Source organism: Helianthus annuus, chromosome 3 (genome assembly GCF_002127325.2).
Source record: "Helianthus annuus cultivar XRQ/B chromosome 3, HanXRQr2.0-SUNRISE, whole genome shotgun sequence".
NCBI lineage: Eukaryota > Viridiplantae > Streptophyta > Magnoliopsida > Asterales > Asteraceae > Helianthus > Helianthus annuus.
The window spans coordinates 127,691,958-127,718,555 of record NC_035435.2 but is presented as its reverse complement, the minus strand read 5'-3'; the positions used below and the strand labels follow the sequence as shown (position 1 = coordinate 127,718,555).

The 26,598-nt window shown below is 36.4% G+C and overlaps 1 protein-coding gene and 1 long non-coding RNA gene across 2 annotated transcripts; both read right to left on the bottom strand.

Moving 5' to 3' along the window:
• Positions 1-657: 657 nt before the first annotated feature.
• Positions 658-3,136, bottom strand: LOC110927810. Its single transcript, XR_002585915.2, has 4 exons — positions 2,653-3,136; positions 1,212-1,397; positions 1,030-1,089; positions 658-960 (listed from the first exon to the last, which is right to left on the bottom strand). It is a non-coding gene; the product is annotated as an uncharacterized LOC110927810 (long non-coding RNA).
• A 22,525-nt stretch (positions 3,137-25,661) lies between these two features.
• Positions 25,662-26,534, bottom strand: LOC110931722. Its single transcript, XM_022175105.1, has one exon. It carries the CDS (start codon positions 26,532-26,534, stop codon positions 25,662-25,664), a length of 873 nt encoding a protein of 290 aa, XP_022030797.1.
• Between the last annotated feature and the right edge of the window lie 64 nt (positions 26,535-26,598).

Here is a 26,598-nt window from a genome sequence, read left to right as displayed (position 1 = left end):
TTGTCGTGTTGGTTACTCAAGCCTCAATGATCGCTTCTTCGTTTGCCTTGTTTTAACTTCTACCTTCTTAGAACAAATTTGTACCCTTTCCCTAGCAACCTCCTCATATCCAACCCTATAATCTAATAAAAACCACCTTTTTCAAAAATTGACTCTCGCATTCATAGCAAGTTTTGCATACCATATTCTAGGAAGTGGTTGTGAATGAATGACAGAGAAAATGTTATTGTTAATCTGTATATTTTTTTTAATATTTTTTAAAGTGGTTGTGAGTGGATGATAGAGAAAAAGTAATGATAAATGTATAAAATAGTATTGTTTAATTGAAAAGGATACAAAAAATGTGATGACTTTTCATGTAATTATATGGATGAGAAGAGAGAAGTTGATACGAATGCTCTAAGAAGCCTCCTACATCTCATTCCCCAATCATATCCTGTTTTTGTTATTTTTTTTCTTTTTCTTTATGTTACAATCTTAACTATTTTTACTCAGACATTATAATTTATAAGAATATGAGTCATGCTCTATAAATCTCAACTAGATGGTTGCCCCGCGCGTGTTGCAGCGCGGGCAAGAGGGTAGAAAAGAAACATCACGGGTGTGCATTTGATCAGATTTGTAGTCGTTTCATGTTATTTCACTTGAAATCTCTTTATAATAAGAGTAGTACCTGCTTATACCTTCTTTTAAACACATTGGTTTTTATACTTCGGAAACATAAAAACCAGACTTAATGCTAATCAAACTATTACTCTTCACCAATGTCTTCCTCGTTATTAGCAGAATCGAGCCCGGCCTCTTCATAATCCTTCTCAAAAGGAGCCAAATACTCTCTCGCCTCCGAGAACTACCCTTCCTCTATACCCTCACCAACATACCAATGTACAAACGCCCTCTTCGCATACATCAAATCAAACTTGTGATCAATTCTCGAAAACACTTCAGCAACACTGGTCACTATAAATACAAATAGGTAACTAAAAGCGTACAACACTTTAAGTTGGAAAAAAAGTTGATTAAATTTACCTTGGTATTCGGGTGCTTGTGAATGGCACTAAGGTCCTAATCTTCTTCAACCATCCTTTTCTGGCACCATTGAAAGAAATAAAATTAATTGTGTGGTTTAAACATGTGTGCGAATTATATATTACTCAATTTCTTAATACTTATCAAAATAAAAGCTGTAAAATACGACAGAAGAATCTAACCTTTTCATGGGGTTTCTTCAAATGCTCAAAACCAGAGCCATGATAGCTGATTTTATCATTCTTGTTTTTCTTATCCTGATGATAATGTTTTATGTTTTTTATGTTCTTCATTTTTCTCCTTCTCTTTGTCTTTGTGATTTTTATGCTTCTTGTCCTTGTCCTCCAATTCGCCTTTTGATCTTACAACTACAAAACATCACATGAAAATAACACCTCTCAGTAGTTACATTATTACATATTTGTAATATACGTAAAACAGAACAATGTAACATGGAATTTATTTGTAAAACTAAGTGTTGAAAGGGTAACTTAGTGTTTACTTCAAGTTAACGACACCCCAAGAGCATTAAGATCAAACCAATACATGTTTCTTAGACTATTTTCCTCATATGTATCTTCCTACACGTTTATTTAGTTTAAACATACCAACTTCCAAAAATATATAAAAAAATATTGGAGCTAGGTAGTGGCGAAACTTGAGATTTCCGACCGGGGGGTCGAAAACTTATATACCAAAATATTTCTATAAGACTGTGGGTCGAAAACGTATATACCCACAAATTTCTATACGAAAACTACATACTCTCAACTACTGAGCGAAATGTTCGGGGGGTCGGCCGCCCCCTCCCGCCCTATAGAAGCTGCGCCAATGGCTAGGAGGTCTCAATAAAAGAGCCCCTCTGTCTCTTGAGTTGTAACTAATGTTTGTCAGATCTCCCTAATATTTGTATATGCATATATTTTTAATATCGAAAGCAGCGAACATTCACAAAACATAAATAATTGAATGAGACGACAATTCGAGTACTCTAATAAACTTGTGGGTGACCGACAAGCATTAGACAAGGGTAAAATAGTGTCGAATGTCTATTCAAATTCATTGTAAGGTGAAATGTTATTACAAGTAATGTCAAATGAGATTCAGTTACTTTTCTTTTTTAAACGGCTAACTTATACACCTATTATACCTGCCCCAAAATCTACACCAATCTCTATCACTTGTAAAGAAACACTATTACTACACATCTTTGAACCGCTAGGCTACAAGTCCTTTGGTGAGATTCAATTACTTAATTAAATAAACAGCGAGCAGACTGACTTTAAGAACTGCTAAAGAAAATGAATATATATAAACTCTTTAAATAAAAGGACAACCACACTAAAAAAATACAGCAAATGGACTGCCATATTTAGTTCAAAACTTCTAAACCTAATGCACCAAGGTAAGCTCACGTGCTTGGTTACTCTCTTCGCCAGCAGCACCTGATCAGAGATGCTAAATGCATATACCTACCTAAACCCGAACCCCACGATCGAAGAAAACTGTAATATGCAGAGTCAACATTACATCATCAAAATCAAAATCTATATTTGCTTAACTTTCGATTACTACTAATATTTGCATAAAATAATTTAATTAATCTAAAAAAAAAGGACAAACCTGGGCTACTAATGAAGAAGGCTATACAAATGAAAAACTGGAGTTGTAGGTCCGACAACTCAATTTGGGGGCGACTGATTTGAAGGTTTTGCTAATCGAATTAAGGTTATAATAAGTTTGGGGGCTAGTTAGGGTTATAATGATTTGAAACAGTGCAAAAGATGAGAACAAAAAGCCACGAAGTCCGGCCGGTGATTCTTCTCTCACTATCATCTCTATTTATTTGGGTCTAAAAACGACAATCATCTGCCCTCTAGAACTTCAAATCATCATCCACACCGTCATCTAACCTTAAATGATCGATGTAGGTTCTGTTCGATTTCTGCGGGTTCGTTCTTTTTGATCTATGAAGGGTTGGTCTGAATTTATCGATTTTCAGTCAAAGATTTCATTCAGGGTTCTTCCGATTGTGATAAACAGAGCATGAGAACTTGTCTGATGGTTGGTTTTTGCGTGAGGAAGATGGTTTAGGGTTTTCATCTGACGGGGGATTAATGACGCGTGTCTGCTTATGTGTCTTAGCTAACATGTATAACCAACAAAACAAACAATACAACAAAAGAAACCAAAAATACACCTAAAGCATAAAGTACAAATCAACCATGCATAAACATGTTACAAAATAATAATATATAATACATCATTATGTCATGTTTATTTTTTCTAAATTTTGATATAAAATTTATAAGAATTTGAGACATATGATATAAATATTTTTATAAACCACATTACAAGTATATATTTGAATTTATATAAAACAATAATACATACACACACATATATATAGAGAGAAAAAGTGTATCGTACAAAATGTCTTAACTCTTAACGTACGCTATGACAAGTTCGCATGTTATAATCCCAGAAAGGAAATCTCGCATGTTAAAAAAATCGCATGTTGATACTGTATCTTGTACGCAGCGTACGTTAAGTCAATTTGTACAAAAATCGGCATCTCTCTCTATATAATACTATATATAATATTTTAATATGAACAGCTACAAAAATAATAACTTTGAGGTGAATAGTGACCCTCATATTTGTGGCTTCAACATAACTCCTCTTAAAATTTGAGGAAGGGAATTTGAAGATTGAGGTGAATAGTGACCCTCATATTTGGGGCTTCAACATAACTCCCCTTAAAATTTGAGGAAGGAATTTGAAGATTGGGGAGGCTGATGTAGAAGAGAAATAACATGATTTTAGTTTTTTACCTTAAAATTTGAAAATAAGGTAAAGTTTTGAGAGAGTGATTACTCTAAGGCAATGTTTTAAATACCGGTATGAATTGGCTGGTTATATCGGTTAAACCGGATATCAGACACGAGTCCGGTACGATAAAGGCCGGTAAAATCCGAATACGGTATGTCTTATGTACCGGCGGTAAATCCGGTTCTACCGGTTCAAACCATTGAACCGGTTTGCATTATCTTAAGATTTGATTTCTTAATTTTAATAAAATACAATATTAAGGTAATATTGATCTTCCATATTTCCGGTAACTAATCTAGTGCCTTCTATTCCAATATTTCTTCGTTGTTGAAATTGTTACTCACCTCATACAATGCAATATTATTTATAACTAATAAAAATATTCTTAAAATGCTTAATAGTTTACAATAAAAATAGTTGTTATTAGATAAAACTATGATCACTTACATAAATCCTAGTTGAGATTGGATTGTTTTTTTGAGATGAATTTGTATTTTATAGAATTTATAGGGTTAACTAGTAACCCGGTTCAACCGCCCGATATAAAACCCGGTTCAGCCGGTTGAACCATTTTAGAGCACAACCCGGTATGACTTAAAAACCGGTTTTTAAAACATTACTCTAAGGCTTTAAGAGAGACCCTTAAAAAGTAGAGGCCCAAAGCCCCTCGCTTGATTTCACCCACCCTTGACCGACCCTCATAGTTATGATCATGCAAGTATTAATAACTTAAAAACAAAACTTACTTGTAAGATAGTTCACTCACCCTTTGACTGACCCTCATAGTTATGATCATGCAAATCATTTGTGAAAACTTTGACTTTTGTCATTGCATCGAATTAATGTAAGAGCTCCACGCTTAGAGGTACTGACAATAAAATAAACCGTACACTGCTGGTCAGCCAATAAGCTATAGCTCAATTGATATTGAAGGGGAAGTGAAGATTTGGGTTTGAGCCATACGTCTCAAGTTCAAATCCGATTTCAACCGGGTTTATCGCAGTGGACCTTCAGGCGACAGATTTTCCCCAACCGGGTAGGCTTGAGCTACCCAGCCATGTTCGCAGTCTCGGATAATTAGACGTTTATTTTGTTGGCCGTTCGTAAAAGAAGATATACTGCGGCTAAAAAGTTAAGAAAAATACCTAATCAAGATAGACTTGGGACTTTCATTCAAGGGAAAATAGCCAAAATGGCCAAGTTTCAGTCAACGTTTCCGAATTAGCCAAGTCAAACGTCTCGTGGAGACGTGTGAAAGATGTTGAAACGTCTTGGCGGCTGACCAACGAAAACCTGCCACGTGTCCGACAGAGCTCAGACGTCTTGGCGTCTTGGCTGAGACGTCTCAGACGGCTGCTTGAGACGTTTTAAAAGCTTAGTCGATAAGCTGCTACTTTTGCATGGCTTGAGACGTTTGAAGCCGGCTCTGAGACGCCTCAACACGGCTTGAGACGTTTCACGGTCTCCAAAGTTCAATAAAGTTCCATAAAAGTATATAAATACAATATAAGATCAAGTTATAACAGCTCCGAGATGGAGGATAAACTGGTTAAGACGTTTGAGTTATACACGGGTGGCTTGGGTTCGAATCTCACTAAGGGCCGTTTCTAATAAGAAGATCCCCTTTTTGATATTTTTAAGTTTTTTTAATTTATACGTTTGTTTTAAATATATAATGAGTATATAAATATATTACAACTTCAAGTTATAACAGCTCCGGATAGAGGATAAACTGGTTAAGACGTTTGGGTTATACACATGTTGCGCGCGTTCGAATCTGACAAAGGGCCGGTTCTAACAAGAAGACCCCCTTTTTGATATTTTATAAACTTATATTAACTATACACACTAATGGGGTTAGTGTTTATATAAGAATTTCTTTTTAAACACTAACCCGGTTAGTGTCTATAGTTAATATAAGTTTATAATTTATATGAAAAATAGATGTTTGTTTTTTTTTTTTTGAATTTAGATGTTTGTTTTAAATGTTTGAATTTATATCAAAAATATATGTTTATATATGTTTGTTATTATATTTTCTTTTTTTTTTAATTTATTGTTTAGTAGGTATTTTATTTTATTTTATTTTATTTTTATGTTTGTTTTAAGATGTTTCAATAAAAGGTTAAGACGTTTGAGACGTTTCTCGTTTTCCAATGTTTGAGACGTTTGAGACGTTTCCCGGTTTTCAAAGTTATTTTCAAGACGTTTGAAACCTGTTTTTAAGTCGTTCACAATTTTCCACCCTGTTATACACAATGTTTTCTTGTTCACCATATTTTCTACCACATTGGTGTTCACAGCTTCAAAAAATGGGCAGACCCCCGGATTCAACAAATGGTTCTAAGGAATCATCTACAACGGGTCTAAGAAGTCATCTACAACGGACACAGATCTTCTCCCTTTTAATGGGATGAGATCGGATATCCCCTTCTACGTGCTCTGCAGTGTCGATCGTGTTGAAGAACTCATCTACAACGGACACATGAAGGGTTAAATGGGTTGTTCAGGTAATGACGATTCTACCCGTTTCGGGTGGTTGATGAGACATTGGCTAACACAATGGGCTCTCACCAGTGTGTTAGCCAGGTCTTGTAACATCACCCAGCCGGGAAACCGCAGAACCAAATGTGAACAACCCGTTACATATCACCTAGGCCAAAATAAATATAAATGTGGGTTGATGGAACTTACCATTTCACGACCCATATTATTTATTCCTAGGTGTTTTGATGCGAATTTCGGATTCAAAATCCGGATCTCCTACCCCATTTTAAATTTATGGAAGTTGCGGTTTAGTGTATTATAGTTCAAATGAAGTAGCGGTTTAGTGTATTCTAGTTCAAATGATTATATTTGTAACAGTGTTATGTTTTTTATGTACTTTGTATTCAATGATAATAAAGTTATAAATTTTACTAGTTTACGTTTTAATTCTTGCTCAATCCAGTATAATTCAATGTTTAAAGACGTTTTAACAGCCTACTAAATGTTAAGACGTTTCAACCTGTTAAGACGTTTCAACCTGTTAAGACGTTTCAACCTGTTAAGTTCCCTAAATGTTAAAACGTTTCAACCTGTTAAGGTGTTTCAACCGGCAATTTACCAACTATATATACCCCTAATACTAAACACACACGTCGTTCTTGTTATTCCACTTTCTTTGTTCATCTTTCTTCTCCACCCAGAAACACACAACCACACATGGCTGCTAACTCGTGGACGGAAGTTGAGGACATAGCATTGGTGGAGGCTTGGGAGGAGGTGTATGTCAATCCTCCTTGTCGAGGGCAGGGGGGTCTATGGGTCCGGGTGCAACAATATTTTGCACAACTCCGTGGTCCGAACCACGGCCATACCGTTGATGCCTTATCTTCAAGGTTTCGGGTTATACGGTTGGAATGTAAGAAGTTCGAGAGTTACTACAAGTCTGTGGAGGATTCATCCGAGGGCCTTAGCGAGGACGACATCAAGGCGGTTGCCCTTATCAACTTCCGCCACGATGAAGGACATGATTTCGAACATGTCTCGCAGTGGGAAACGATTAGGGTTTGGATTTAGATGTTGGTTTTTTTTTTTTTTTTTTGAATGTAATGTTTTTTTTCTTTTGTAAATATTTGTTTTTTAAATTTAATGTTTAGTATGTATTTCCTTTTTTTTAATATAATGTTTTAATATAATGTTTTATATTTTCTTTAAAAGTTGAACCTTAACTAATAAAATAATAAATTACCTTATATTAAAGTATATATTTTAAACAAAATTATTCAAGTATATATTTAAAACAAAATATTTAAAAAACGGGGTCTTCTTTAAAGTATATATTTAAAACAAAAATATTCAAAAACGGGGTCTTCTTTAAAGAACCGGCCGTTTGTGAGATTCGAACCTGCGCAACACGTGTGTAACCCAAACGTCCTAAACAGTTTATCCTCCGTCCGAAGCTATTATAATTTGAACTTCAATTATATTTATATAGTAGTTACCTTATATTAAAGTATATATTTAAAACAAAAATATTAAAAAACGGGGTCTTCTTTAAAGAACCGGCCGTTTGTGAGATTCGAACCCGCGCAACACGTGTGTAACCCAAACGTCCTAACCAGTTTATCCTCCGTCCGGAGCTGTTATTATTTGAACTTCAATTATATTTATATAGTAGTTACCTTATATTAAAGTATATATTTAAAACAAAAATATTCAAAAACAGGGTCTTCTTTAAAGAACCAGCCGTTTGTGAGATTCGAACCCGCGCAACTCGTGTGTAGCCCAAACGTCCTAACCAGTTTATCCTCCGTCCGGAGCTGTTATTATTTGAACTTCAATTATATTTATATAGTAGTTACCTTATATTAAAGTATATATTTAAAACAAAAATATTCAAAAACGGGGTCTTCTTTAAAGAACCGGTCGTTTGTGAGATTCGAACCCGCGCAACATGTGTGTAACCCAAACGTCCTAACCAGTTTATCCTCCGTCCAGAGCTGTTATCATTTGAACTTCAATTATATTTATATAGTCTTTATATTAAACTATATTATTTAAAAACAAATATCAAAAACTTAAAAATCTGAAAAAGCTGGGTTATAAAAGAACTGGCCCCTTGTGACAATCAATTTGGAACATTGGTTCAACATGTCCTCGTCTTCTACCTCTGGTCTAATTCAAAGACCTAAACTCTTCAAGGTCGGTTTGGATGGAAATGTGTACTGTCATCACGACATTCTTGCTGTTCTTCGAGTTGCTGGACTTAAAAGTGAAAGACATGGTGAAGAATTTTGCTGGTGTTCTCACTGGCCTGTAAGTTCGATTTGGTGTTTTGTAGATAGTCAATTGCAATTTCTTTATAGTTGTTGTGTTTTTGTAGAGAGGTGATTGCAAATTCTTCTTGTGGAAACAAGATGTTGATAATATGTTCGTTGAACGTTCATACGGCACCTCAACTCCAGTGACGTTTAAAGACATGAAGATAAAGAACCTTGAATTACAAAATAAGTTATTAATAGAAGAGAACAATAACTTGAAAGCAATGAGATTTGACACAAAGACGAAGTCGAAGAAACTATATGTGCTAAGCTTTTTAATTGCAATTGCAATATTGTTGTATTTGTGGAATTAGTATGTATTGCATTGCTATCGTATTTAGTGTTTGTAAGCATTTGTAAGCACTTGTTATGAAGGAATTTGCAACTGAACCAAAATTGTCAATGTTTGAACCAAAATTGACTAACTGTGTAAATCAAAATTGGCCAGACTGTCTAAAAACGGTGGTCTTCTTTTAAAACGATACAACATAACTTTAATATAACATAAAAAACGATACAAGATAAAAATAAAAATAAAATCCTAAAACGCTAGCTAAATATAATTTTTCAAGGTTTCAAACACTGAAATGTGTTCAAAATCCTCGTCATAAATTATTGCATAGTCTAGCAGGGCTTCTTCAATCACCTCTTCTTCAGCCAGGTTATTGTTCCGATCCTTTTTTTAACGTTCTTGTACCTTCCTAAGAAACGGCTACATTTGAAGCGTAGGAAAGCACACCGAGTGTTGAGGTCATTCGCGCTACGGGTCGTTTGTTGCACGTGAATGCAGAAATAGTTCATAACTTGACCCCAGAACGCGGGATCGGAAACTGAGTAAGTGCCTTCATCATGAGTGGCAGCGTAGGAGACGGCAATAGCAATGTCTTCTTCGTCGGTCCAAGAAGAATCCATGATGTGGTTAAATGGCAAGAATGTCTATGCCATTTTATAGTGGGTTCATTGATCACTATTAATCAAATTAATAAAATAAATTATAAATTAATAAAATAAATTAAAAACAAGTATTTTATTGCATAAACTAGACAACATTTGGACGGGGTAAACACCGCCAAAAATACAGTTTTTATGCAATGAATTGTCTGTACGACAAAAATGTTTTACAAATGTCTCCAGTTATATTTATTGGTTTATCCGTAACCAGATGCTCCATAAGCATACAAAGGTAGACTGCTTCATTCCCTGCGATTGTTGTGTTAGATACCACGTAGTTGTCATTGAGCTCGACACAGATACATTTTTCTGGTTTTCCCGTTTTTTTCCAATATTGCAGATGCACTAGTTGCTCTTAAGTAAACTTTAACCTTCATCAAACGGGGGAGAATAACGTTTCTGTATTTATTGCCGACACAAACATCTTCGCACGGGTAATACACCAACTCCTGTGACGATAACTCTAGTCGAGCTAGGAGCCATTCGTTATTTTCTAACGGTAACGGAAATAAGACGTAATCCACTTCGAAGAAAGAAGGAAATGGGTGTAATTTGCCATTGGCATATTTAACAACGGTTTTAGGAGTAGAATCTAACAACATTTCATAAAATTGTGGTGGAAGAATTGTCCACCGCAAGTTTAACAACGGATCCTTTTGAATCTTTCTATTCCTCCAAGCCATTAGCCTTCCCACCCATCCTTCAATATGCTGTATAAGTTGTATGTAATTTAAAATTAATTAAAAACGGGGAAAATTGTAGATTTAATAAAAAAAAATTAGGAAGAATAATTAACTGTTGAGGTTAGGTAGCCGCCACAGCGAAAACCTAATAGAGTCCCCCAAAATTTTTTGTCCAACTCTATTGATCTTGTGAAAACTGCTGAATAACAGAACGGCGCATCCCCATTTCTGTAGAATGTTTCCATGTCTTTTGACCAGTTCTCAATTTCGTCGTCTGAAATTGCCCATGTACCAGCCCGGTGGAGGTGAAAACTTTGTCGATTGTGTACAAAGTGCCTTTGTTCTGAATCATTTCGTTGTGGAACTTCAGAAGAACTTTCACCCTTGTTAGTTCTCCATTTTTTGAGAATCCAAGATGATGATTTGTTTGCTGGTTGAGAGCAGTATACATCATTTTTATTTTTTTCAGACATTTCCGCGTGCTACAGAAAGGTACTCAAATAGGGAAGAATTGTTATTGTGGGATCCCATTGCTATTTATTAAAAAATTAAAAAATTCGATAAATGAGAATTTTTTCGAACATGTGGCATTCATGCAAGACGTTTCAGCACATTTTAAGACGTTTCAGCACATGTTGAGACGTTTCAGCAGATCTTGAGACGTTTCACGAGAATTAAGACGTCTTAGGGTTAGACACGTGGCATTTTAAGACGTTTCAGACATTTTAAGACGTTTCAATTAATTTAAGACGTTTCACGAGTTTTAAGACGTCTCAGGGTTAGACACGTGGCATTTTGAGACGTTTCCCACATCTTGAGACGTTTCCCACGTCTTGAGACGTTTCCCAAGTTCTTAAGACGTTTCAGCACATGTTGAGACGTTTCAGCCATTGGACACGTTTGATGAACGACACGTGTTTCACTTCGGGACCCCGTGTAGCCATCGCGTGACACGTGTCGCGGAACATGTTTTGACTTCGAGAGTGTGGGTTCATGTGTTCCATTTCCACCGGCAAACGGCTTCGGGACCACGTTCTCTCCTTTTGGGACCATCTTGAAGAAAGATCCGAAGACCATTGAAGATCCGAAGACCATTGAAGATCCGAAGAAATACCCGACGACCAAAGACCCGACCCGTGTTGAAGACCAGACGACACTGAAGATCTGAAGAAATTCCGAACTACCACGTTGCCCATTGACTGAAAATGGATCCAAATTACTACGGTTTCCCACGTCAAGAGCACATGCAACCTCCTGAACATGTCATGCAAGACGTTGGAGAAAATGTTCTCCCATCTGTAGCGGTGATATCTTATGTCTTTTCTTTCTTTATTATAGTGTTTTAGTATTTTAGTATATTTACTATTGTTTCTTGTTTTTTTTTGTTTTATTTGTTACTTTACAAGGTCCAAAAGATCAAAGTTCATCAAACATGGAATATAGTAAAGACTATGAACAAAAGAATGCCGGAATCTATTGAATCCAAGATTAGGCAGACATGTTTTGGGCCTTATTTGGATATTAAGTGTGTTATGTGTGATAGTCTACTCTTACTCGGTGTAGCACAATTACAAGTGCATACACCTACACCCAGATTAGGGATTACATATCGCCTAGGCCAAGAAATTTTAATGTTTACCCCGAAACAATTTTGTCTAATAACGGGGTTAAGGTTTGGGTCCACTAATTGGACCCCGATTGACCACCCTGACTCATTTAAAAACCGTCATTTCCCGGGCCGTGAACGTATTAATTTCAAACGAATTAGAGATATGTTTGAAGGTCCGATGCGATATAGTGACGAAGATTGCACAAGGATATGTCTACTGATGCTTTTGGGTCAAGGGTTTTTAGGTTTGTAGGATTCAAATGCAATCGATATTAAACTGTTACACCTGGTGGATAATCTGAATGAGTTTAACCAATATCCATGGGGTAATTATTTTTGGGAGAGCACGTATACGAACGTGTATGATATGCACGTTCGTCAAAAGGAAGACGCGAAGGGTTTTTCGTTAGATGGATTTGTTTGGCCCTTTAAGGTACCTGACAAATCGTATATATATATTATATTTTATATTTTAAGTGTAATGTTCGTTTTAATTTGTATACTAATAGCTGGTAAATATGTTAATGCATTTACAGATGTGGATTCTAGAGGTATTTCCGGAATTTAAACACAGGAGGGGGTATTTCAATGCTCAGACCATTCCGAGATTTTTAGGATGGAAAGAAGGACAAAAGCTGGTGAAGGGTAGTGTTGATGGCATCTTAGCGAATGCAATAAAGGTAAATTGCTATTTTATAAAATTTTATAATTTTAAATAACTATATTTTAAAAACCGATAATAGTTTGAAGCTATAAAATTAAAAAATTATAAAAATAAATTTCATACCGTTAACAGTTCAACCTTTATTAGTTTCAAATTATAATTTTTTTAAAAATTATAAAACTATAAAAACAAATTAAACATTTTAACAGTTACAATCTTAACTAAATTTAAAAGAATATAATTATAAAAAATTTTGAAAACCGATAAATTATAAAATTATAAAATTATAAAATAAAAACTGTTAAAATTATAAAATTAAAAAATTAAAAAAATAAAATTTCCAACAGTTAACAGTTTGAACCTTTGTTAGTTTTTAACAATTTTTTGTAAAATGTTTCGTTTTCAATCTGTTAGATACGTGAATATAAACCGCTAAACTTCATACTACCAACTATGTTTGAGGCCGAGACAGAGTGGTATACTTCAAGCTCGGATTATTTGGACCTTGAACGTCAAGTTTTTAATCCTGCTATGGCGACTGAATTACCCCCTCCAATTCATAATCCAATCGGCCTGAGTTAAAACTACGGCCAGCCACAGAAGGACTACATGGCCAGCTTGTTCGGCAATGATGAAGTTCAGGTGCCTCAAACGCACGGATTTGCACCTGAAATACCGGTTCAGACGAATGATATTCCGTTAAAGACGGCTAAATTGCAACGGGATGCTGGTCCCGGTCAGTTTTCGTCAGGATTTTATTCTGAAGAGCAGCTTGTCTCTAAATTTCAGTCAATGATGTTATCAAACAACCGGGCGTTGACTGACATGATCAACTTGGAGTTGTTGCAAACGATGTACTCAAACAACCGGGCGTTGACTGACATGCTCAAGTCGGAGTTGTTGCAAACTTTTCGTATGGCTCCGGTTAATACTCCAAGCCACATACGAACACCGATGGACCAATCCCAAAAAGAAGATGAAAATGTAACCCATTTATTTGCTTATAAAAATCTAAAAAAATAAATTTATTTGAAAATGTTTCTAACATTTTTTTTTTAAATTTGTAGGCGGCAGCTGATTCCTATTTTAACTTCAATAATGAAGTGTATCATGTGTCTGCAATTCCCGAAAATGTTACCGAAGTGTTTCATGTGTCTGCAAATCCCGAAAATGTTACCGAAGAAGCCGTAAGTTTGGCCTGCGTATATGTTTATTTTTGTTATCCATGTACGTTTTGTTAATTAACTTCTTAAATAATGTAATTGTAGGATGAGGATCTGGAGATGATTAAATTGAGGCGGTCCGAAAGGCTTGTGAAGCCCGCCAAGGCTGTGCTATCACCGTTTATAGTTTACAGAAACCTCAAGCGGAAGCCAAAAAAGATAGCAAATGATGAATGTAAATTATTTGAAAAGATAAAAAATTGGGCACCAAGTAGCGGCGTTAGACAACTAACACTCACAGCAGGCGGCTATGTTGGTCCTGATTTCTGGGCGACCTTGCTAGGCACTGCGGGACTGGCTGGTTAAGCGATGAGGTACATTTGTTAATACTAAATATACTATAGTTTCCTATAAACTTTCGCTAAAATTGTCCAAACTTATGACAACATCTTTTTGGATGGATGCTACACATGTATAATTCAAGAAATCCATCCGACCGTTGGTCCATTTTACCCCCGTATTTCCAGATGCATTGTCAAACTTTGGATCAGAAGTTCGAATGTTACTTCAACGGGGTTGTAGATATAACAACCCTCGGTAAAACCGACACCCTCATAATATTTCTGACACCTTAATATATCTTTAAATATATCAATATGTCTTTATATGCACCCCGTATGTGAAAACCGAGCCCAAATTAGAATATAACATATTAAATAAATTAAAAACAATAATTATTAAGCTGAGGCGGGCTGCGTAGGGCCTCACCTCAAGCTCATGCGGGCCGCATTAGGATATAATTGGACTCCGTTTAAACCGTTAGTTGATGCGGGCCGCGTACAAGATCGTTTAAGTTCATGCGGGCCGCGAGCGATCTGGAATGTGGCGCAGCCCTGGGCCGCCACGTGGCCAACACACGGCAAACCTAGGTGGTGACCGGGCCAAGCTACGCGTTGACCCAGCATTGACGCGGGCCGCGTGAGCTTAGCCCATTATTAACGCGGGCCGCGAGAGGGTGCGATGACAGCCCTATAAATAGAACGCATCGGCCTTCAATTCGTCTCGTTCAATTTTCTTTCTTCAATCACAATTTCTGTAGTGGCGTTACTATACCCGGGCATTATACCCCCTAAAATAGCGAGGTTCTGCTACGATGTAAGTATTATAACCCCTGGAGACGTATTAGATACGCTGCCCGATTGATCTAGGGTTCCGTAACGGCTGTCGTGGTTCTGCCCGACGTAGTCGTTGGAATGCCGTCTCGGGGAGGGTATTACTAATGTTAAAATGGGTTATTATACTAACACACGTGCATTTGTGTAAATTATAGATATTCACCAGGAAACCCTAAAGAATCACCTAAGACAGCAATGTGAGTTGATCCACTTTTTGTTAACTGTTTTTACAAAACCTTAAATTTCCATGCGAATAACAGTTATTGAGTATTTGTAAGAATACAATTACAGTCGGTAAATTTGGGGTTTTGTATACAAAATTTGTTACCAGCTGGTAAAGGAGTAACATGACCATAAGTCGGAACGACATTACCGTGTGGTGGTAATTGATATAACTTGGAAACAAATGTAATTGCGGATGCGCCCTCAATACTGTTCACTGTGAATTTTTATTTAAACTTGATTAAATTGGGCTCACGGCCGCCCGTTCCCGGGAACTAGGGACCGGGGGTTGTGACAGAAGGTGGTATCAGAGCTATGCCACTGATTCAGCCACAGAAGTGTTCTGGTGACATCGAAATTCAAAGTGTTAGGAAATAAATTATGAAAATACGTGTATAATTGTATTTCTTGCTCTGTGTTATCTGACTATTTGTTAGTTTACAGTATGAGCGACCAAGGACCTTCTGACGCCTATCGTCAACTGTCTGGTTCGCCTAGGAGCGAAGGCACCTCCTCTTCTCAGCCTGCCCTCTCGGGGTATTCTGCTGACACAGAAGAAGGAATCTTTGTGTTTAAGGCTCAATCTGAAGAGCCATTTCCTCAGAAAAAGAGGGGATGGTTCAGTAGGGGAGCGCAGGAGCGTAGGAAAAGAATGAAAAAGTTGCAGGAACAGCGAGTGTTAGCCGCAGCAAAAAGAGAAACTGATGCTTATAATCAGGATATGCTCAATAGGGGTATCGCTAATATCCATATTTTAGCAACCACTGCTGCTGACCCAAACCTGGAACAAATACTAGCACCACAACCACAAAATCCTGACCAACCCATGGAAGTAGAAAACCAGATAGAAATGCCTGATTACAACCCAGAGGAGATACCTAGGGTACCTGCACCTGATCCTCTAGACCCAAACAACTACGACCCCTGGTGGGACGATGTTAGGGACTACGTGCAACAAAACCCAATACATGAAAATGTGCCAATGCCCAACTTAGGAGCTTACCCAGGGTTAGATCCTCAAGATCCCTACAACATTAGTGATGCATATGTTAGGGAAATTTTAGAGAATCCATACCCGTACCAAGCCCCTATGCCTCCGTATCAGGAACCCGTACCTCAGTTTCCAAACCCAGTCCTAGAACCTGCACCCCCAATGAGTGCAGAAAATGTCCAAGAACTTAGGACTTTTGGGGAGGAAATTTTAGAAAGCAGTGATAGAATGCGACAGGTGGGAGAACGCCTCGTATGGAAATACGATGAGCGTAATATGGATTTTTGGATGAATCCATATCAGTGAAGGTGATGACAGAAACGGTAGTAGTAATAATAATAATAATAAAATAATATATGTGTGTATGTGTTAAAAAAAAAAAAAAAAACAATACGGATGCCTACTATTAGTATTGTAGCTTTACATTTCAGTCAGTATTGTAATTTAAATTTCAGTGCTAGTGTGTAATGATGCATACTATATAAATAGAGTAAAAGTCGCAATGCTCGACGCTTTTGGTTAAAAGTGCGTGACATGTGATTGACTATATTCAAATATTAATTGTGATATTAATATTTGGTAAATTGTTTAAAATTCAGATGGCCGACGAGGAAAATCAGGATAATCTGAATAACGATAACCAGAGTAACATTAACGTGGTTAATGAGAATCCGGACAACAATAACAATGGAAACCAAATGGATAATAGTGCCGTTCAACATATAGTGGCACAAGGAATTATAGATGCAATGCCATTTATTATTCAAACGGTTCAAGAAGCGAATAATAAAAGTAAGCATAGCAGTAAGCGACCAAGTGAACCGGAACACAGCGTAAACAATGGACCCGTACTTCAAGCGCCCATTCCCAAAAGAAGAAGAACCATGCTATATGGTTGTTCTTACAAAGAATTCTGGTCCTGTAAACCAATTGAATTCTCGGGCAATGAAGGATCCATTGCAGCCCTACGCTGGATAGAGAAAACTGAGGCCGTTTTAAAAATAAGCAAATGTGCTGAAGAAGATAAGATAATGTTTGCTTCAAATCTGTTTAAAAACGCAGCCTTAGAATGGTGGAACACTATCCTCCAGTCAAGAGGAAGTGATAGGATTTATAACATGGAATGGGAGGAATTTGAAAATATGGTAGAAAGGAAATTCTGCCCTCCCAATGAAAAGGAACAGATAGCAAATAAGTTTCTGAATCTTAGAATGACCGGGGTAGACAGTAAGGGTTACACTACCACATTCTTTGAATATGCTAGAATAGTACCAACCCTTGCATCACCTGAACCGGTATTAATCTCCCGTTATATCTGGGGATTAATTGGAGAGATTAGACATGTAGTCAAGGCAGCTAGACCCCAAACTATAGAAGAAGCTGTAGAACTAGCCAATACCTTGACAGATGAGTTAATTCGTACTAGAGAAGAAGACCAGAGGAGAAACCTAACCCAAAGGCTTACTCAAGAGTTCCGTTCGGGGAATTCCAACCGTAGGAATATAGGTTCTACCTCTGCACCATACTGCAAAGCCTGCAAAAAGAAGCATTCTGGAAGATGCTCTACTTACTGCAATTTCTGCAAAGCACCAGGACATAAGGAGGAGACATGCAGAAGAAAACCAACTAATGGGATGTGCTTCAATTGTGGAGAAAAAGGTCATATCAAGCCAAACTGTCCAAAGTTAGCCCTAGCTGCGAACAACAAGAACACTAAAAATGCTAGAGCATTCGTTTTAACTACAGAGGAAGCCAGGATGATTCCAGACGTGATTACTGGTACGTTTTTAGCTAATGATATTTTTGCTAAAGTATTATTTGACTCTGGTGCCAACCAAAGTTTTATTAATACTTCATTTTGCAAACTCCTAAATCAATCATTAACTAAACTACCACAAGAATGTCTAGTAGAAACCGCAAATGGAGAAACCGTTAGAATTTCTGAAATCTTGCAAGGAGCAAGAATAGAAATTTTTAATCAAACGTTTATTGCAAACCTTTACCCAATAAATCTGGCTGGATTTGATGTTGTGTTAGGTATGGATTGGTTAATAGCCAATAAAGCCAGTATTTTATGTGATAAAAAGGTAATTCAAGTAAAATCACCAAGTGGTGAAAAGATCATAATTAAAGGAGATAAGCCATCTAGATCCACTAAATTCATCTCTGTGATGAAAACTGCAAGTTATATAAGGAAAGGATCTATAGTGTATTTGATTTCTATAATCACTAACACTAAAGGAAAAGATCTAAAAGACATTCCAGTAGTGTCCCAATTTTCAGATGTCTTTCCAGAAGAATTGCCAGGACTACCACCAGACAGGGAAGTTGAATTCAGAATTCACCTGTTACCAGGGACAGCACCGATTGCCAAAGCACCTTACCGTTTGGCACCCGCTGAAATGCAAGAACTGAAGAGGCAACTAGACGAATTGTTGGAGAAAGGATTCATACAGCCAAGCTCATGCCATGGGGAGCACCGATTTTATTTGTCAAGAAGAAGGACGGATCAATGCGTATGTGCATTGACTACCGTGAATTGAATAAAGTCACGATTAAGAATCGGTACCCATTACCGAGGATCGATGATTTGTTTGATCAACTTCAAGGAGCTCGATTTTTCTCTAAGATCGATTTAAGATCAGGATATCATCAATTAAAGGTACAGGAAGAGGATATTCCTAAAACCGCATTCAGAACAAGGTATGGTCATTATGAATTTACTGTCATGCCATTTGGTTTAACCAATGCCCCAGCCGCATTTATGGACATGATGAACCGAATATGTAAGCCATATTTGGATAAATTCATAATTGTTTTCATATATGATATTCTAATTTACTCTAAAAGTAAAGAAGAGCATGCAAAGCACTTGCACTTACGTTTAAGTTTATTGAGAAAAGAGAAGCTTTATGCTAAGTTTTCAAAGTGCGAATTTTGGTTAGAACAAGTACAATTTCTTGGACATTTAGTTAACCATGAAGGAATTCATGTAGACCCAACAAAAATCGAGGCAATTACCAAATGGAAAACCCCAGAATCACCAACTGAAGTTAGAAGTTTCTTAGGATTGGCCGGTTATTATAGAAGATTTATCCGAGATTTTTCTAGAATAGCCATTCCTTTAACTAAGTTAACCTGTAAATCTGTTAAGTTTGAATGGGGACCAAAACAAGAAGAAGCCTTTAGAATTCTTAAGCAGAGATTAACCCATACACCCATACTAGCGTTACCAGAAGGAACTGAAGACTTTGTAGTCTTTTGTGACGCTTCTAAGTTAGGATATGGATGCGTATTAATGCAACGCCAAAAGGTTATAGCTTATGCATCTAGACAGCTTAAGAGTCATGAAGAAAATTATTCGACCCATGATTTGGAATTAGGAGCCATAATTTTTGCCCTTAAGATTTGGAGACACTATCTTTATGGTAGTAAGTTTACCATATTCACAGATCATAAGAGTTTAAGATATGTCTTCGGGCAAAAAGAATTGAATATGAGACAGAGACGCTGGATGGAATTACTTAGTGATTATGATTGTGATATCCAGTATCATGCAGGAAAAGCCAATGTGGTGGCTGATGCTTTAAGTCGAAAGTATCATGAAAAGCCAAAAAGAGTACGTTCTCTTAAATTAAACCTACAAGTAGATTTAAACAATCAGATTAGAAAAGCACAAGAAACAATAATCAAAGAGGATACTGAAAAATTAAAAGGAATGATTAAGGAATTAGAACAAGGAACAGATGGAATTTGGAGGTTCCATAAAAACAGAATGTGGATACCTAAATTAGGAAATTTACGTCACCGTATATTAGAAGAAGCTCATAAGTCTAAATATACGATGCATCCAGGAAGTGATAAAATGTACCAGGATTTAAAGAAAAATTTCTGGTGGATAGGAATGAAAAAGGATGTAGCAGCTTATGTTTCTAAATGTTTAACTTGCTCACAAGTTAAAGCTGAACATCAGAAACCCTCAGGATTGTTACAACAATTAGAAATACCAGTTTGGAAATGGGAATTGATAACAATGGATTTTGTTACCAAATTGCCTAAAACAAGGAAAGGTAATGATACAATCTGGGTGATTGTAGATAGGTTAACCAAGTCAGCTCATTTCTTACCAATGAAGGAAACCTTTAGTATGGAACAATTAGCCAAATTGTATGTAAATGAAATCGTTTCTTTACATCGCATTCCTTTATCAATTGTTTCAGATAGAGATAGCCGTTTTACTTCTCATTTTTGGTCAAGTTTCCAAAAAGCAATGGGAACCAGGTTAAATCTAAGCACAGCTTATCATCCTCAAACGGACGGACAAAGCGAAAGGACAATTCAGACAATGGAAGACATGCTTAGAGCTTGTGTAATTGATTTTGGAGGTAACTGGGACGAACACTTACCTTTAATAGAATTTTCTTATAATAACAGTTATCACACCAGTATCAATGCTGCACCATTCGAAGCACTTTATGGACGAAAGTACAGAACCCCAGTCTGTTGGGCAGAAATTGGGGAAAAACAATTATCTGGACCCGAGATAGTACAGGAAACAACTGATAAAATTACTCAAGTCAAGGAACGACTGAAAACAGCACGTGATCGACAAAAGAGTTATGCCGATAACAGACGCAAACCATTAAAATTTCAAGTAGGAGATAAAGTATTATTGAAAGTCTCTCCCTGGAAAGGAGTAGTAAGATTCATCAAGAGAGGAAAGCTTAGTCCCAGGTATATTGGACCTTTCAAAATTCTTAAAAGAGTAGGACCTGTAGCCTATCAGCTACAACTACCAGAGGAAATGGCAGCAATACATGATGTATTTCATGTATCTAATCTTAAAAAGTGCCTAGCTGATGAATCACTCGTAGTACCTCTCAAGGATATAGAGGTTAATGAACAACTCAAATTTGTAGAGAAGCCTCTACAGATTGAAGATAGAAAAATTAAGAATCTCAAGCATAAGAGATTAGTTCTGGTCAAAGTAAAGTGGAACTCCAAAAGAGGACCTGAATACACATGGGAACTTGAATCAGAAATGCAAAAGAAATATCCACACTTGTTCCAGTAGATCTCGAGGACGAGCTCTAAAACAAGGTGGGGAGGATATAACAACCCTCGGTAAAACCGACACCCTCATAATATTTCTGACACCCTAATATATCTTTAAATATATCAATATGTCTTTATATGCACCCCGTATGTGAAAACCAAGCCCAAATTAGAATATAACATATTAAATAAATTAAAAACAATAATTATTAAGCTGAGGCGGGCTGCGTAGGGCCTCACCTCAAGCTCATGCGGGCCGCATTAGGATATAATTGGACTCCGTTTAAACCGTTAGTTGATGCGGGCCGCGTACAAGATCGTTTAAGTTCATGCGGGCCGCGAGCGATCTGGAATGTGGCGCAGCCCTGGGCCGCCACGTGGCCCAACACACGGCGAACCTAGGTGGTGACCGGGCCAAGCTACGCGTTGACCCAGCATTGACGCGGGCCGCGTGAGCTTAGCCCATTATTAACGCGGGCCGCGAGAGGGTGCGATGACAGCCCTATAAATAGAACGCATCGGCCTTCAGTTCGTCTCGTTCAATTTTCTTTCTTCAATCACAATTTCTGTAGTGGCGTTACTATACCCGGGCATTATACCCCCTAAAATAGCGAGGTTCTGCTACGATGTAAGTATTATAACCCCTGGAGACGTATTAGATACGCTGCCCGATTGATCTAGGGTTCCGTAACGGCTGTCGTGGTTCTGCCCGACGTAGTCGTTGGAATGCCGTCTCGGGGAGGGTATTACTAATGTTAAAATGGGTTATTATACTAACACACGTGCATTTGTGTAAATTATAGATATTCACCAGGAAACCCTAAAGAATCACCTAAGACAGCAATGTGAGTTGATCCACTTTTTGTTAACTGTTTTTACAAAACCTTAAATTTCCATGCGAATAACAGTTATTGAGTATTTGTAAGAATACAATTACAGTCGGTAAATTTGAGGTTTTGTATACAAAATTTGTTACCAGCTGGTAAAGGAGTAACATGACCATAAGTCGGAACGACATTACCGTGTGGTGGTAATTGATATAACTTGGAAACAAATGTAATTGCGGATGCGCCCTCAATACTGTTCATTGTGAATTTTTATTTAAACTTGATTAAATTGGGATTCACTCACCAGTATTTCCCACTGACAAAAACCTTTTTAAAACGCGTTTCAGGTAACAATATGTGAAAGCCAAATAGAAGCCAGCTGGACAGCACTGAAGGCTTGGAAAAGTGGCAATAAAGTTACCTAAGAATAAAAGAGATGTTTTTTATAAATAGGATTTATTCCTATAAAACGTGTGTATTGAAAACTTGGGTTTTACCCATATGTTTAATGTTATAAATCATGGTGGTTTACTCTGATTAAAATATTTCCTAACTACGGTGCTGATGAAAATTTCCGCTGCCAAATTGGATAAATAAATGTGATACCACCGAAACTGGCTCACGGCCGCCCGTTCCCGGGAACTAGGGACCGGGGGTTGTGACAGTAGAGCCTTTTCCTCGGATATTTGGCGTTGACGAGGTGTATGTACCGTTATTTATACCATCAGTTCACTGGTTTTTAGGAGTTTTCAACCTGGTTAACCAGACCCTCACTATTTACGACAGGTAAAAATTTAAAAACAGTGATTATTTAATAGTTTTACTCTCAAAAGGTATGACTTTTAATCAATGCTTGTTTTTTTTTTGGTAGCTTGATGGGTATGCGAGATTTGGAAAAAGGAAGAACGGAAGTGGTTTGCCACATAAATTTTGTTTTTGACCATTGGCTTCGTTTGCATGGTTACTATGACAACAAACCTTTACCGTTAAAGTTTCCGTTTGAAACAGTATATGCAAATGATGTACCACAACAGTCAGGACCATTAGGGGACTGTGAGGTTTGGGTTTGTATATTTCTAGACCGATTGATTAACAAAAAAACACTAAATGATGGTGAAGACACAAGCATAACGGCTACAAGGATGAGGCGCCATATGTTGATACTTTTCTACAACTCGCTTATTCCTAAAGAATTAGTCAACGAGCTACAAGAGGACGATATTGATTTTATTCAATGATTTATATTAATTTATATTTTATAAAACAGAATTATTTGTATATATGTTTTGAATATTATATTTTATATTAATTATTTTTATTTTTATTTTTATTGTGAACATGTGTGTATATATATGTGTGCCCTCACTATGTCAATAATGTCACACCGGATGTCTTACTCAAACATTCCTCATTCCGTGCAACGCACCATTTGGATAAACCAAAATGATCGGTTTGAACATTGGTCGCCAAATATTCTAGAGTTTTACTATGACGGCGATACTCCAACTTGCTACTCAACCTACATGGGTAAAACACGAGTTTTTTTTTCCCAAAACGGTGTTGGTGGAAACGTTATTTACCAAAATGGGTGATTTAAAAAATAATTACTAAAATGGGTGTTTTTCTATATTTCTTTATTTTTAACTAATATATTATAGTTCTTCTATTTTTATATAATCAACCTATCATATTTGTATTCTTTTCTTTCATCTAAATCATTATATAGATTTTTTAACTAACTTATTAATTATTATATTTTTTCTTTTTTTTATAATGAAACCCATGTTAAAATAAACTGAGATCGTTGGATTCATTTTATTTTTAAATGCTCATAACTCTCCTTTACTGTTTTAATTTATTTTTTTTGAGAGTAATTTTTCATTTACTATTGTCTATGCAGTTGATTATCAATTCAAATGAAAACCCATAATATAGTGTTTCCTAAAGTTACATAAATTTTATTAACAACCAGTGGGCAAAATATTTACGTAGATTGATTGGTTCATAATTTTATTGGCCAACTTGATACTTATTATTATTTTTTATTATCAACTTATTTTTTAATAGTCACGAACAACATTTATTTCATTCAATTAATGTAAACATGAACACATATCTTGTTTAAAAAGTAAATAAAATAAAAGGCCTTAAGAAAAAAGAATTTTATTATGGTTGGTTAAAAAGTAAATACAATATAAAGAGTAATTGCTTGGAGAAAATAAATTAAAAACATATTAGGTTAATTGAAAAAAAATATAATAGACTAGTTAATATAAAGAAATAAGAAATAACACTCATTTTAATAATTTTTTTTAAATCATCCATTTTGGTAAATAATTTTTCCACCCTCACCAATTTGGGAAAAAAATCATTGCAAAAATCTATTTTGGTAATTATTTTTCAAATCACCTATTTTAGTAAATAATTTTTCTACCAACACTGTTTTGGGAAAAAACTCGGTAAAACACCTCTCGAAAAAGAATGGTGGGGCCGATTACTTGGATTTTGTGGAAACGGTTTTATTCAGGAAACGGTACCTTCGAAATACCTTTCATGTTAATGATAGTTTTATTTATTTTTTTGTCAAACATTTACCATATTTTTCTTAGCATATCAATGCATGGTGCAACAAGCTTATGTATCAACGGGAGCTTCACAAACGGTTAAGGGCGATGTCGTCAAATGATTATCGGTGGACAGTTCTCCCGCCTACTTTTTTTAACATGATAATAGAACAAAATAGAGAGGCCTACGGATATGGAGACGGTTCAAAAGAAAATTTTCCTCCCTTTTGGGAGGTTGATACGGTACATTGTGAAATATGATTATTCGGAATGTACGCTTTTGTTAAATTTGAAGACCTTTACTTTTTTACATCAACAATTGACAACGAAATAATAGATTTGTACGTTTTTTAATAAATTTAAAAATAAACTTTCTGTATTTTATGTTTTATAAAAAAATATTGATTTTTTAAATATTTGTTTTATAAACAAATATTGAATTTTTAAATAATTTGTAACTTTAAAAAAAATTCCCTGAAAATAATACCTTTTCCTGGGCTTATTTACGTTTCAAATTTTTGCAGATTTACATGCCCGTAGCGCACAACGAAAACCACTGGTTACTTCTAAAAATAAATATGCGTTCGCTTAAAATATATGCTTATTTTCCCGATAACTGTAACCTAAGTAATTGCGGAGAAGGATTTTGCATACACAGGAAAATACATCAAATTCTTTTAGAATTTGAATCTCCATTCGTATGGTTTCTGGGACGTATATCATACTGGCAACAATCAAGGAAAGATGGTGTAGAAGCCTTAGAGTATTGCGGGGATGTTGTGTGGCCTGAGCACGGAGCTCATATTGGTCGAAACTCAGGTGTTATCATATGTATGCTATTGGAAAATCTAGTTAACAACCGTTCATTAACATGGAACGAAGTAAACATGCAGGATGCTTGTGTCAGATATAGACGCTACATGGCTGATGAACTCTACGCCGGGCGCTACACACCAAGTAATTTTTGATGGCTGGACGTACGCATTGTAAAATTTAATTCTTATATAAATTAAAAGTACTAATTACTATTGCGATTACAGAATTTGTTACATTATTTTCATAAATAAAACATAAAAAAAACTAATCTATTATTAAAATTCTGCTAAATTATAAGATGGAAAAATGTCATCCGTTGGACTCTGGGTTTCTATCTCTTTCCCTTTTCCTTTTCCTTTTCCTGATGATTTACGTGAACGAATCTGTGATTTCATTGGATCTAAACAAACGTCACGAACATGTCCGTATGTTCGGCACCGCGAACAATATACCGGAACAGGTTCTTCCCCACGAGACAAGATTCGGGTGTTTTCTTTTGGACGACCTGATTGACGTTTTGTAATATTCGGGGGTAATACACTGCTAAGGCCTTCTGGTATCACCCATTCAGACCTATGAGGCAGAGGATTAATCGATTCTTCATACGTTTTTTTGTATACTTCGTTTGAATAACACGAGAAAGCATAATGACTGCAGTCAGCTTCACCCAAAAATCTTGAAACAGCAATCACATGCCCACAAGGTAGACCAGAAACTTGCCAGACACGACAGCTGCACGAACGATTCGAAAAATCAACTACACCCCTTTTCCCACCGTCTTCAACAACAAAACTGTTTACCCGGATGCCTGCAACAGTCCAGGTTCTAGACCCTTCAATTTTCTTTAAAATTTTCTTCTGTGCCCACTGAGTCAGTGAATGGCTCTCCTGCATGCCCTGCAGTCGACGGTCATAAAACCATTTTTGTACAGACTCGCGGAAAAATTTGATAAGTTGCGTTATCGGCATCTTACGCGAGAATCTAGACAAAGAGTTAATAGACTCCGCACTATTAGATGTCATATAGTGGTATCGATTGCCGGGACAATGAGCTCTTGCCCATCTACCAAACCCAGTATTTGTTAAAACCTGGCGTATTCTAGGAACAACAAGACACAAAGCATTGAATGACTCGTTAAAGTCAGACATCCGATAAGATTTACATGTCTTCCACCATAGTGCCTCGTACTCTTTTTTTTAGATGACGGCAAAC